General features: G+C 40.1%; 1 protein-coding gene across 10 annotated transcripts in view; it reads left to right on the forward strand.

Moving 5' to 3' along the window:
• APBA2 (amyloid beta precursor protein binding family A member 2) overlaps positions 1–15007 on the forward strand; it is a 199098-nt gene that overhangs the window by 148247 nt on the left and 35844 nt on the right. For 9 of the 10 annotated variants that reach the window (XM_084642435.1, XM_084642427.1, XM_084642429.1 and 6 more), the window contains 3 exons: positions 3006–3151; positions 7415–7450; positions 10748–10834. In XM_084642435.1, the coding sequence (XP_084498561.1) occupies positions 3006–3151; positions 7415–7450; positions 10748–10834 (269 nt within the window). The remainder of the gene's footprint in view (positions 1–3005; positions 3152–7414; positions 7451–10747; positions 10835–15007) is intronic. The other variant, XM_084642428.1, reaches the window with a different exon arrangement.

Genomic DNA, 15007 nt, shown 5'->3' on the forward strand with positions numbered 1-15007 from the left:
AATCTGGTGTCTTTGTGGAATTTTTGCTCTGATTGTTCTTACTCATTCAGTAGTTTAGAACTGCACCCACTGTAATTGATTCTTGAGATACTAGGCAAATGACTTGACCCACTGTGGAACTGGTCATGCAGTTTCTTTGATGAGTAGACTCCTACAGAGTTGGTTGAGGTTCCTTCTAATTTTTTAGAGGGTACTGTGAAAGTATGTTCAATTGTTTAAAACAAAAATTCTCTCCCCAGCACACTGGGCTAAATTCTGCTTTGAGTCACATTGATCAAGATCCAGAGTAACTCAATTGAGGTTAGTGGATTAGCAATAGATTTACACTAGTTTAGATTATAGTAAAATCTGGCCTATTGTTGTAAATAATTATCCTTCGGAAGTTTGAAACTGCAGTGTTCCCTAACTGAACAAATTGCTCCACTTTGTGTTAATGTTGGTTAGTTAATGTTAGGCCTCTGGAGACCGTGGGGCTGTTAGTATTGATTTTTTTAAAATGTACTGTGATTACCGAATTACCAAGACTGTTTTGTTTCTGCAGCAGGCTGACATTATAGCAGTCAGACGTTTGGTCTGTATGGAAGTGTAAGAGGCAGCAGCATTTTCTGATGAAGAAATTTAAGGGTTTAATCACACTTAATTTGTGTTTGATGATTTTTTTAAAATTAGAATTTAGGACAACGAGGAATTAGAAGTATCCACGAATTAAAGTAGATGCGAGTAGCTACCTCTATACATTGTAGCATGGTATTTATTTTTCCTGTTCAAGGGATTACCCATGCATGCACCAGACAAGTTCAGTTGGTTTTATACGTAAGAAAGTTCACTTTACCAGAAAATTGTTGTTGGGTTTGGGGTTTTTTTTTTAATTAAATTAGCATCTCCATTCAATGTCCCCTTTTCCCCCTCACACAATTAATTTGTTTACTTGGGAGAGATGGTTTAGCAGCTTGGCATGTTGATATGGCTCATAGCAAGTTCCTGTTGTAGAGCTGTTGGGGAACACAGAGTATTTACAGTCAAGGGATTGGTGCCAAAATTGTGGAGTGACTGCCTCTTTAGTGTTGATGTAATCAAGCTGAAAATAAGGCTTAACCATTAAATAAAGGAGATGAGCATAACACAAGTACAGTATAAATACCATCCTTTATTTCTCTCTCCATCCCGCCACCTCTCCTTTTTCCATCCCTGGAAAATTATCCTGGCAGTTGCTAAAGCAGTTTGTAAAATGGTAATTAATTTGAAAATCTCGCTGAAGTCAGTGAGTCTATCTGTTACGCTAAACATGTGTATATGTGCTTTTCTGGATTGGAGCTTAAATTTGAGTAATATTCATAAAAAAATAAGTTCCACATATCCTTATTTTCTCTTCATTTTTGACTACAGGTTTTTTTTTTTTTAATCTGTCCACTTTTTCCTCTTCTTCAGCTGCCATCTGGCATCTTCCCTTCTTTCAGATGGATGGGGTGATTGATGTGCTGTGCAGCTCTACCCTTAGTGTTAATCCTTGGCAGGCTATTTGGACTTCTTTATTCCCCAGTTATTAGTTTATACCATCTGTACAAGTCTGGAAGGTGTCTGTCTCAATCTGTTCCTGAACTCAGGTACATCATGTGGCCAGAGAGTACAAAGACAGCTTCTTTTCTGTTGTGGGTAGCATTGTCCTCAGGCCTTGAAGTTCAGTGGTGGTCCTCTCTTGAAGCAAAGTACACAAATGTCCTCCAAATCTTCTGTTTCTGACCAATGTTTTTGCCTAACTGACAGCCCTACAAAGGGTTGTTGATCTCTTTACTGTTTCTTTGCCCAATGAAGACAGCCTTCTCTGTGAAACACGATCTTTTCTGCTAAATGTGTGCTTAGACTATCTGTTGAGTCGTTCCTACCTCTGCCAAATGCCTGTAGCAGGACATGCTTGTTGGTGTGCCGCAGTGTTACTTAGTGTTTAAATGTTTTTCTTTCCATATGTTAGGCAGTTTACTAAATTCAATAAGAAGAGTGTAAGAGCTTTCGGGGGGGGGGTGTTAACATAGATGATGATTGGTAAAATAGATGTTAAGTGCTCATTTGTATCACCATCCTCCTAATTTCTTTGTGTATTTTTGCATACAGAATTACTTCTGTAACTTTAGAGAGTGATGGCATGCATAAGAAATGTATTATTTTAAAATGGAAAAATCAGTGGCACAGACACAAAGAGTCTCCTCGCAGCTTTTGTTCCTTTTTAAAGTTCTTGGGTGTAGGAAATGAAGAGCTGTTTTGATTGTGCATTTTTGCATTAACATCATCCACCACAGCAAAGAAATAACTCTGTCTCAGATCTACCGGTTGTTGTACATTGGATGTGATGCTCTAACATTTGACCCCCTACATCACACCTACCTGTATCAACCCTAGAATTTGATACATGAAGTGTTCTTGTGTTTCCTTACTTGCTGATTCACAACATGCAGTTGTTGCCCATGGTGTCTCAGTCATTAGTGTGAGCTAACAAGGTTCTGTATTTTGGCAAAGATTTTGGCGATCTGTGCACTTTTTTCATTCCCATTGACAAATATGGGTACCAAGAAACCCAAATAGAAGAACAGAATTTGGCCCACAGATAAGAACATCTCAATACGTGTAACATATTATGAATGTTACATTAATATCAATTGGAAGAAAGCTTGTGCATGAATTTGAGAGCAGTATTTGGCCTAGTATAGTGAAGAACTCTGTTGTATTTTTCCCACAGCAGCATGCTACAATGAACTACTCTCCAATTCCAAGATCAAAACATTATGCAGATTCGTAAATACTACACTTTTGCTTTTTAGGTGTTTGAGTCATAATTATGGGAAATAAGTGTACTGTTTAATGTGTGCTGGACTCTGCAATGCTTCTCTTAATTAGGCTGTTGTAAGTATAGAAATGTATTAGGAAAGGTCATGCAAGTATCAATACCCTTGATTAAGTTTTTTGTCACCTTACTCCCTTTTGGAAGGTAATAATTGTATACCTGTCTGTAGTTCCAGGACCCTGTGAACCTGAAGATCTCATTGATGGAATCATCTTTGCAGCCAATTACTTGGGTTCTACACAGCTGCTCTCAGAACGTAACCCATCCAAAAATATAAGAATGATGCAAGCTCAAGAGGCAGTGAGCCGTGTCAAGGTAGGTGATTTTTATGGTCTGTAGAATAGACTCCCTTGATAACTGAACTCTGAATAGTCTGAAATGTCTGAAGCTTCAAACCTACTTAGAGGTGCACTCAAGTGAATACATATCTGCTGATGTGAAAATCCTCGCTGTTTCCAGTATCTAGCTTTGTAGAACATACAAATCCTCTGAAGAACAAAATATAAATTATTACAGAAGCTATTCCAAATTGCACAGTAAAGTACTAAAGGTAAAATCCAGACTATAATAAAAAACAATTCCAACTGTAAAGCATAGAAGACTGGTTTATGACTGATTTCTTCCTGTTGCCATGTTAGATCCTGTAATTGGTTATGTAAGCAGTTGAAAGCATTTCAAAAACATCAAAATATTATTTTCTTAAGGCAAGAAGGTTCATTACCAGATCTGTGTTTGTGTCACTTAAAACCATGGACTTGCATGGAAATATTTTATGCTTTCTGTGGTCAATAAAATAAATGCATTTTATTTGAATATATAATCCAGGCAGGAGAATTTTTTTAGCTATGCTTTGTAGAATTGTTTTATTTAGATTTCTACCATTATATCCAATCTACATGTAGTTAAGGACATGATATGAAATGTGTAGATTAAAGTGTTAATCAGAAAAAAATACATATTTCATTTAAAATAATTTAATCAGTAGAAGCGGCATATGTTTGGAGATACCCAGTTTGGGTCTAATAATCTGCTCAGCAAGACACACATCTTTACTGATTCTTGATTTGGACTTTAGAAAGGCTTGGAAGGCGTTGAAGGTGATTATTCTGCTGCTACAGATTCTTGAGCATTCCAAACCTTGGAATTCCTGCTCATGAGATTCTTGAGAAGTCACAAGCACCACATGAGCATTGACTGTGATTTAACACCAAGGAACATAATTAATTCTGCTGCTAAACTGTCAGGTGTAAGGCAGTCCTGGTAGAAGCTTTCAGCTTCGTATTTTGTATAGCAGTCTGATGTATGCACATGATTGATGTGGCTATAATTTTCATAGAAAACCCAGAGAAGAAAAGAGAAGTGAGGACTTGGTGACAGATGAAGCGCTACAGCAGCACAACTGCAGCAGCCCATCAGTGTAGCCACTCACTACAGAAACGGGAGGGATTCTCCCATCAGCCTTGTTAATCCACCTCACCAAGAGGCAGTAGCTAAGTCAACAGAAATGTTTTTTCTGTCAACCTAGCACTGTCTATACCAGAGGTTAGGTCTGCTTAACTACATTGTGGAGGGATGTGGGTTTTTCACACCCCTGAGCATAGGTTGGTTTAATTTTTGAGTGTAGACCTGGCCTAACTTACAAGAGTGGCTGGCTTTATTATTCATAAAATTGTAACCTTTTTGTGCCTTTTGTAAATATACTTTGTAAAAACATTAGTGACATTTGAAGTGCACTTGAAGTGAAGTGCAAAGCAGCCCCAATGTAGCTGAAGTAAGAGATGTCATTATCATGTATTGTCTCCACATGCTAGAAATAGGAGGCATAAGTAACTTGGCATGTTACAAAAAGGATGCATAGAAGTCCAGTGTGGATGAACTTGGAGGTACTTCAGCCTAATGTATTTGGTAGATGTACTTGAAAAATGATGTCCCTGCGGTATCTGAAGTTTGAGGCAGAGCTGAAAGTAACACTACAGTTATAAGAAAAAAGTGGTTTTCAGTGTTAATAAAGATTTAAAGATCTGCGGAAGTGAATTCTTATCTATAATTTCTCTGTAGCACATTTTAATGGCTTGAGTCACAAAATCTTTGGCAGTACATACGAAGCTTATAAACTAATCAGTTTTATTTGAATGTTTGGTACTTGTAGATAGTGCAACTACTGTACTGCAAGCAGGTCTCAAAGATGTTTCTCAGATCATTGTTTTACTTTTGGAGGGCAGGGCTATTTAGGCACTGCAAACTTTTTGAAATAACCTCACTTCAAAATCTGCCTTTCACCAGGAGAGTCATTTTGGAATAGACTTCTTGTACAATGAGCAAAAAACTAGACACATAGCGCTTTTCAGCATTGCTTTTCCAAGCTCACTTTGTCTCATGGGGCATGGAAGTGGTGGCTCTCTCTGGCAGAGCAGTACTGGTTCAGAATTAATTTACTGGAAATTCCTCTTTAATGGGTGCTTTTAGCTCACTAAATAGTGATATGCTAAGTAGCTGCAGTTGCTTCTTCATCATGTAAATAAAGAAATCCAAAAATATGGTGGAGAGGTTGGTGGGGAGAGGAAAAATCTGTAGAAGGGATCCCTGGTGGGAGGATAATTTTGAGTTCCTGTTCTGGTGTTTCCTCTAAATTCTGCCTTTTTTGGTTTGCATTCCCACAGAGAAAGAAAGGGGTCTGGACTCAGTTGTGACTGCAGTGTCAATATTTGCCAGTCCACACGGCTGTGTGTGGGGAGGACCTGTGCATCCTCAAGTCTCCCGGGACCCTGACTCCTCCCCAACTTTCAAATAACACTGCTTCAGTTCAGCTTTTTAAGGGAGGGGAATTCCTCAGCATGGAGGTTCCCTGTGCCAAAGCTAATACATCTTCTGCGTGGATTCCCTGAATAGTTTGTATGGTTTCTCACACCCTTCCATACGGGCCAGGGAAATCTCTGTACACAGATGACAGTTCCCTCACCATTCTTCACAGGGCAATGATAAGGCTCATTCTTTAAGAAGACTGGGGGCCACAATAAATGAGTATTCCTATAGGTGTCATTAACTGAGAGCGAATTTGAACACAGATAATGTTAAAGCTATTAGAGATGGACTTGGATAACTGCCAAGGCTGTATCAAATATTCTCATTAGAGGCCAGGTCCAACTCCCATTAAAGTTGATGGGCATCTTTCCATTAACTTCACTTGGAGTTTGATTGCCCCCCCCCCTAAAAAGTGTGCAGCATTAGAGAGGTGTGATATCACTGGTGGCAAAAGCTGTGTACTAGGTTACTGAATTGGAATCCATTGGCTTTTACCTAATGGACAGAGTAAGTGCATGGATTCTTTGTAGGGTCTAGAAGAGAATACACACAGTGTCATACCTAAGTGTAATGTGCATTGTTGAGTCACATACATTCCTGCCCTTTGTGTTAACTATCACACTGTAGATCCTACTTCTTCCCTAACTCTCATAAGGGAATGCTAAGTTACCATGGACATCCATGCTCTGCAAACAGATTAAAACTGCATATATTTCTTTCATATGTTTGATTCCCCACAAATATTAACACACTCATACAGAAATTAGTTGGACCTTTCATTCACGTGCACGTCTATACAGTGAACATAACTGAGTGGTATTTTGCAGCTTGTTAGGGCAACGACCACACAGGTAAAATAAGTAGTCTTTTGGAGTTTGACTCTCCTTCAACACATTTTTCAATCTCTCTTCTGAAGAGTTGTCCAGGCTCTATCCACAGATTGTTCTGTTCTGTATCTGATCTCTGCACATGTCCATTTCAAAAGCTTCCAATGAAACTTGATCCTGATCCAGTGCTTATTTTGTGCCAGGGCTGAGCCCTGGCACCTCTAAGCTTGGCAATTCATAGTCCTGGTGTCTCTGGGTTTGCCGCATCATCTATGAAAGTTACAAAAATTGCTTGAGCCCCAGCACCTCTTTCATTACAAATTAAGCACTGTCCTGATCTAAAAGGTATGAGAGACAAAGTGTTCCTTAAATCCTTTTGTTCAGGAAACTGTATCCTTAAATTTAAGGGGAATTCCCCGCCTTTCCTATTTTGGTGCATGAAACTCTTCATTTAAAATAGTTTGTAGGAGCTGCCATATGATAGACATAGCCTGATGTTGAAGTGTTAGTGCCTTAATAGTACTTCTGGGACTAATACGACTTTTGTATGTACAACTGTATCTCTTTGAATGAATGAATAAATATGGGCTTTGGACATCCTGTAAGTGCACGTGTAAGTGCCTGGAATGCAATTTTAGGTAGTGGTGTATCCAGCAGGAAAAAATGTAATGAGCAATTGTTAACAGACAACACTCTACAGTATTTCTGTAATCAGTTGACAGTATGCATAACTCCATTTGACAATGTACATTATTCCATTAGAGCCAATATGCTTCAAACCTGTATAGCTTGTAAACCAATCACTCCTCCTTTTTTTGTTTGTTTGTTTGTTGCAAATAAGAGTTTTAAGAGGCTGGAATCATAACCAAAAGGTTTCCCTGACTTCACGCACTGTCTTTTCTCTTTCTTTGTGTGCAACTGTCTGCTTTCTTTTTATGCTGCTCCTCAGAGGATGCAAAAGGCGGCTAAAATCAAGAAAAAAGCGGTGTGTAAACTGTTTTTCTTGAATGCTAATATTTGTTTACACTTTTGTTGTCCTTGCTCCCTGTGGAGTGTTGTGTTTTTCATTACAAATCCTCATAAAGTTGTAATTTTGGTTTTACTAGTTTAATACTCGGCCACTGGATGGAACAGGAAACACTTGTTTATTTCTTTCATCTTCCACTTGCTGGAGTGCCTGTCTGTTGCTGCTCTTCTTCTGTTTAATATCACAATGTCCTGTGGTTTGTTCAGTCCCAGTAAACAGCCAATTTGATGAGAGAGAATTTTTAAAAATCTAATGCTTATGCTTGTTTTAACAGGAGAAGCAATTAACGCTGATGATGTTATTTGATATGACTGTGACTTATTGTGTTTGTATTAATTAAATTATTCTGGATATTTAAGCACACGCACAGTTTAATTTTCCAACTCAAGATGGTAACTACCACAATTTGCTGATGAGATATTTCACCCAATTACACAAAATATACATCAGTAGGGTCAGACTGAATGTAATTGTCAAAACTGTCATAAGAGTGAATCTCACTATTTGTGATAGTCTTGACTGTAAGTGATGCAGTTAGTTCTTTGTCAAAGTGTAATGTGGCTTTCACTCTTTGCATGTTGTCTGACCCACCTGGAATATAATTTTAAAATAATGCATTTTTTTGTTTTGTAATTTTTTTGACTGAATTCAGCGCTGGTGAGTGTTCCTGGATTGATACCCTTTGGAGAACAAAGTCCTCTCTTTATCCACAAATATAGGCAGAGTGCAGGCAGCAATAGAGCATGCTTCCATGTGTTGCTTCATCAGTGAGCCAAGCCTCACCTGGAAGGGAACACCTCTTCTGATGGAAGTGTAGTTCAGGCTCCATTCAGTGTTTGGTTTCTGCTGAGACTGCCAACAAGGGTGCTACTCTGTGTCCATTGTGATGGTAGACATTGTGATGTGGGCCCTTCTGCACTGAGAACTAGATTAGTAATGGGATGTAGAGTCTTTCACCTCTAGCTCTCTGATCCTAATTCAACAGAACTCAGAAGTGACCAGACGTTCTCCTTCGACTGCTTATCGATATGCACATTGCACTGATGGCGTGCATGCACCCCATGTGCGTGCTAGAGATCAAAATCTTTGTGGCCAGCAGTACCCATAGCGTGTACATACTGTCTTCAATCCTCATGCTCCGCTGTGAGGGCATATAAGGGTGAGGCACAAAGACTGCCATTCAGTTCCTCTCAACGTCTCACAGCTTAGGGTGGGAACCTAATTGTCCAAGAGACTGCCAACCTTTCCCTTAGACTTCTTAGCAGTAGTTTTTACAGTTTAGTTTATAATGTTGGCTTTTATGGTTTTTAATTATAATCATTTGGTTGCTTGTTGCAACTGTTAGTTGTCAGAATTGCTTTTTGTCACTGGTATGGCGTTGTCCAGTTCTCCTGTATTCAAATGCAGGCCTTCATGTGAGGGAGCTATCCCAGCTTCAGATGGAAGCTCAAAGTGCTGCTATTGTGTGCTATTGTGGGAGAATCACACATCACTGTAAATGTATGATTTGCAAGTCTTTCAGCTCCTGAGAGAAGGACAGAGGCCCACCTTCAGGTTTCCCTAATAATTAGATCTGCTTCTGAACCACCCTCTCCTGTAATCGTTCTTTCCCTATTTTAGCCTCTGATCCTATCTCATTTTCACTGGCATTCACTATGTTAGATGTCCAATCTCTATTACACCTTTTGGTGAAAACTGAAAAAAAAAGTCATTTAGCACTTCTGCCATTTCCACCTCTCACAAGGCAGTTAAAAATATCAGGCGCCTCTAAAAGGTGTGGAATTCTTTTATACCACCCCCCGACTGCATTCTCCCTTGTGGTCACTATGACAAATAAAAAAGCAAAACAATTCAGGTTCACACCAAAGGATCGGGAGCCAAAGAGACTAGATTTATTTGACCAGAAAGCCTATTCCTCAACAAGCTTACAGTTTTGCCTGGCCAATTATCAGGCCATAATGGCCAGGTATGACTTGTATACACAAGAGACTGCTTGTCTTTGTGGATAGCCTGCCCAATGAGGTCTGCATGGACTGCATGCTGCTAGTTAAAGATGGCCAACTTGTAGCCAGGACAAGTCTCCAAGCAGTGCTCAACATGGTGGATACAACTGCAAGATAAGTGGCAATGGTGGTCGTTATGTGATGGACAATGTGACTTGTGAGATTGGGGTTCCCTAGAGAAGTCCAAACAACAGTGGAAGATCTGCCTTTTGAGGGAGCTGAATTGTTCATCTCTTAGACAAACAAGGCCCTCCACTTGCTGAAGGACTCATAAGCCACCCTGTGTTCCCTTGTAGTCTACATGCCAGTTCTCCAGAGGAAACACATAAAACAATCATATTCTTCACAGAGACCAATCCCCCAGCCCCTCTACCACCAAAGATCATCAGAACTACCTAGGGAATGACGGCTTTTCTACAGGAGGGCACAACCCACTGCTCTGTCACAAATCAACTAACCTTCCCAATCCCAGAAACACTCATTTTGGTGGTATGGTTGAGAGATGTGCTCTACTTCCAATGATTCTAGAAATCCACTAGCTTGCTTCAGGCATGCTTGATCCTTCATCACCACTGACCAATGGGCCCTGGACACAATAACACATGGCTACTCCATCCAGTTTTCTGTACATCACCAGTAGAATGTGCATATGGAGAACATATCTTGAAGAACTCCAGTTACTGTACACAGTAAGAAACTTCCCATTATCATCTGAAAGCCATTTGGCCTTATGTGAAATAATTTGGGTCTCAGTTCAGTTCTCAACTAATGGTGTCCACAAAAAACTAAGTCACCACAACAATTAGCTCTGGTTTGCATCCTTTTTAGTAATTCCAGTACCAATTGCAAGGATTGAATAGGTATGGAGAATAGACTATTCTCTGATGTCTGTTGGTGGTGCCTCAAGAACAGGGATGAGAAATGCAGGTGAGACAGCGTGGGAAAGCATCCATGCCATTTCTCCAGTTATGTCAATAAATAGAGGACTTTGGTCCCCAGGCTGTCAATCCAGCACCATCCATGAGCTCTGAAAGTTCATATTCACCCACAAAATATAAATATCTCTTCCTCTGTGGTAAATGTCCTCTAATACTAAATTTGCATGTGTATGGAAACACCTTTGAATAGATGCCTTTGTAGTAGCTCAGCAATGTAATTATTCAACATTACATTTTGCTTGAAGTGATCAGTGGAGATGTCCCTTTAAATGGAAAATTAAAATTCCCTTTGCTACAATGCAACTATCTTTTAGACTTCTGAGGGAGATTCCCAGGCTTTGACTGAAGTGGATCTGTTCATCTCCACACAGAGGATTAAAGTTCTGAATGCAGATACACAGGTAAGTGTTTAATCATAATGCTTAAAAACATACTGCTGATTTTACACACTGGCTCTCACTTTAGAGTAACATTTTCTCACATGTTTAGAAAAAAATGTGTCTTTACTGAATATGTGGTTAAACACACCACTGAAATGGATACCAGCATCTGGAAAAGATACACCATATTGGCATTTGTCAATATTTGTCAAAGTTGCCGTTTGTCAGTATTTTATTTTTATGCTGAGGCCTTGGGGATTTTTCGTTATTATTATTATTATTACTGTTATTTTATTTTGCTGTATTTTCTGTGTTAGGAAGAAGTCTGCATATTATCAAGGTGTAAAAGCAGTTAAAATCCTGAAGCCTTTCAAGATTCATGTGTGGTTGTCCACCTACTCCATTTCAGCTTTGTTATGTCTTAAGAGCTATCCTGAGTTTCAGGTCTGGTTCTTTGTTCCACTTTCTTTTTTCTAAAAAAGGTCATTTGCCACTTTGACCAAGCCCTTCATTTCTCTCCATATAACTTCTTGATTTTAAAGAAACTGTATCTGAACTGTCATCCTTCCTCCCCAAGGTCTATTTATTACAATATTACAGTAGTATCTAGAGGCTATGACTGAGATTGGGGCCTTGTTGTGCTAGATGTGCTTATTGTGCTTATTTTTACAGCCAGCGTTACGATTATCATAAAACCTGGTTTTGAAGCCACCTGCACTGGAATGTTCTGTACCTGATACATTAGCAAGACTACTGCAGAAGTGGCGACTGCTGAATTAACAGCTAGAGCTATGTTACAGGCCACCTCATAAGGTTTTCAGTGATGACAGACTTAATGCCTTCAATTATTCTCTAATGAATATATAGAGTGGCTGTCTTATCTTGACTGACTGTAATCATACATCCTGAGAATAACTTCCTCATACTTGAGAACATATCTGGAGTAGATGAATAGCTAGAGCTCTTAGAGGCTGGAGATTTACCAGGTGGTTTGGAAGTATTTTTTCCCCCTAATTGTATTGATTTGTTCTTATTCTATATGTACAATCTGAGAGAGGATTTTTCATCTCTTACATTTTGGGTAGTTCTAGTATTTGTTAAAGTAAGGAATGAACACTACTGGCTGAAGCCAGTGCACTTTTCTTTTAATGTGGACATACTATAAACTTTCCATATTTGCACAACTGAAGAGTAGAATATACCGTGTAACGTGGCAGCCATACTGCAATCTACCCAGCTCTGCCAATGCACTTCAGCACTGACCAGCAGTAGCCATACTGATTCAGTCCTATATTTTTTTCCCACCTGGAGGTAAAAATGCTTTGTCTTGTACAGTGCAGAGCATGTTATCAGTGCTTATTCTGGATAGCAAAATCTGTCTTCATTGTCATTTAACATGTCTGCTGTATGCAGATAATCAAGTCAGGTCAAGGGTAAAAGAACCAATTATTGGGAATGAGCAGCCACATTGAGTAGCTAGATGTATGGGATGAAGGTGATACATGGATTGGTTTGTTATTCCAGTTGGTTTAATGAGGGCTGCCCTCAATGCACTTTGCTCCCTCCTTTCCTTAAATATTTCAATATGAGCAGTTACGCTGAAGGGGCTTTTCACACAAGGAAAAGCAAAAGCACCCTGAGGCAGAGAACCTTACTCAAGGTGAGTATTACCTTATTCCACAAGAGCTATTCACTGTGAGTGAGGGTACCAGAGTCTGGCCCTGTATATTGAACAGAAATAAAAATCTGATATTGGAATTGATTATGTTAAAGGGTTTTACTAAAGCTTATTTCGAATGTGGCTGATTTTTCTGTGTACAGCAGGTCTCAGAGTAGCTGGAGGCTTTGCTTCCCCTGTCTTTTAGTACTCACTGTCGATGAGTGTTTGCATTTTTAGCTTGACTGTGTTTTTACCAGTGCTAGAGAGATTTATTGACTAACTTCATTACTGTGGCTCTATATCTACTGGTGTAGCAGCTGGCACAGGCAGTCTGCAGTTTTATATCTGTCAATTATATAAAACCACTTCTGCTATCATTAATTCAGTGTTCTAACCCTTATGTAACTTTATTGTATGTCATGCATGGAAGCATCTGGTGGTACTAACTGGTTTAAAAGAATTCTAATTTCACTAAAAAAAGTAGATATCTAACTTGATTTATGTTGGGGTTTGAACTGGGTCAGTAGTGGCAGTAAGGCATATTATCACCTTGGACCCATAGCTCTAGTGGTTTTGTTGCCGTAGGCCAAACTAGCAAATGGTTGCCACTACCAGGCTGGAGTCACTCACGTGATATTTTCAGCCCTGTGTGACCACCTGTTCAGCTCACATGTTAGAAATAACCCTGCTTTTGACAGCATGCCATACTTCCGATCTGAGCAGAGCTTCCCCTAGCTGCTCTGCTCTGTGCGCTGGGCTTGCAATCAGGGAGTGAAATTGGCACAAGTGCCACAGCAACTGTCTCCTGCTTCTCACACTCACACTGTGGAAAAGCTGGGATAGTGAAGCTTTTCCACAGTGTAGGAGAGGCAAGGTTGACAAGTCTACATTCCCTGACTCCACAACCCAGTCACTGGTAAAGCTGATGTTCAATGGGTTACCATTTTGCAGAGTGCTCTGCTCTGCCCCCACTGACATGACCTCACACACACCGTGCACATGGGGTCACGCAGACGGGGGCTGGTCCACGCAGTTCCAGAAGTACCGAAGTGTCTGGTATTCTGAATCAGTGACCACCCTAGGAACTGGTCCTATGAGGGCCTCTGAGTTGTCTGACTCATGCTCCCACAGTGCAGCCACAGGAGCTGTACGGGTAAAGGCAGCCATCAGCCACCAGGAGAGCTGTGGGAGAACATGCAGCCCATCTGCCCCTGCCCCCGCCCCTGCCTCCGCCCCCACCCCTTCTTTGAGATCTTCTTCAGATTTCATCCACTGACCCTCAGAGTAGCCACAGCCCTTTTTCCCTGGTAAAAAGGGGAGAGGAGGGAGCCACCAAAGGAGAAGGAAAAAGGGAGCATATGAAAGGGAAAATGAAGAAATCAGGGAACCAGGATATGGGAAACAAAACCATGAGGGGTAACAACAGGGACTTCTAGGAGAGCAATACATATAGAGGCAAGGAGATTTGGATGAAGGGGAACCTGGATGGCTATTTTGGAGAAGGAGAAACAAGTCTGGGGAGGGGCGGAAATATTTGGTTTTCCAAGGACAGAGATATGGGTGAGAGGTTTGGGATAGGGAGACCTTGGATAGGGAAGAGGGAAAGATTAAGGAGCCAGATAGGAAGAGATGGAGGGATTAGGGGAGAGAAGACAAATGGGGGATTTAAGGATAGGGAGGTGGGGAGAAAAACGAGAGAAGGGGAAAAGTAATGCAAAGGGGGAGGATACTGAGAGCAGAGAAAAGAGCAATGATGTAGAGAGAAAAAAAGAGAGAGAATGTGGAGGAAGAGAAAGAAAGGTGGACAAGTGCGGTTAATACATTTTATTTGGCATATTCTTAGTCCCACATTTAATTGTATTAAACAATGGAAAGGTGTGGGGGGAAGCAGGAGAGAATCTACTTTTAGGATTGGCAGGACAAAAATCTTTGAGCTGCTCGTGAGTGGTGGACATGGGGGACAGAAACTCTAAATGCATAGATGTATTTATTTCTCCACCTCAGTTCTTTCTTGTGAACCTTGTGTTTATTATTCGGATACTTGGAACAGTCTCCTGAAAAACAACTCTCCCTACAGAGTTCCCGTCGTCTGCTGGGAGATGTCCATTATAATACATTTTCCCCTCCACTTATAGATGCTGCAGGACCCTGCAAATTCTCACAGAAATCCCCTAGCCCTTCTATGGCCATCATCACATTTCATCTATCACAATTTAGGGATAAACACACAATGTTTTATTTCAGACTGAAAAGAATTGTTAAAAGCATTTTAAGAATAGTGTGTGGAAAAAAGAGATTTTTCTAATCAATAGACCAAGTTGTTCCAATAAGCTGTCAGTGTTGGTATTTTTTTAGCTCTGTCAAGTTATATTGTATTATGGTTCTTAAAACAATTATTCTTCCTGACCTGAAAAACTCTTCTATTCTCTGGCCTGGGAGAGAAGCATTGTAATTTGATAGATGAATACCCAGATATGTGGCTCCTTACCTCTGTGAGGAGAAGAATTAGCTAATGAATAGTTAGAGAAGGGGTG

The sequence above is a fragment of the Lepidochelys olivacea genome (assembly GCF_965140295.1).
Source record: "Lepidochelys olivacea isolate rLepOli2 genome assembly, chromosome: 10".
Classification (NCBI taxonomy): domain Eukaryota; kingdom Metazoa; phylum Chordata; order Testudines; family Cheloniidae; genus Lepidochelys; species Lepidochelys olivacea.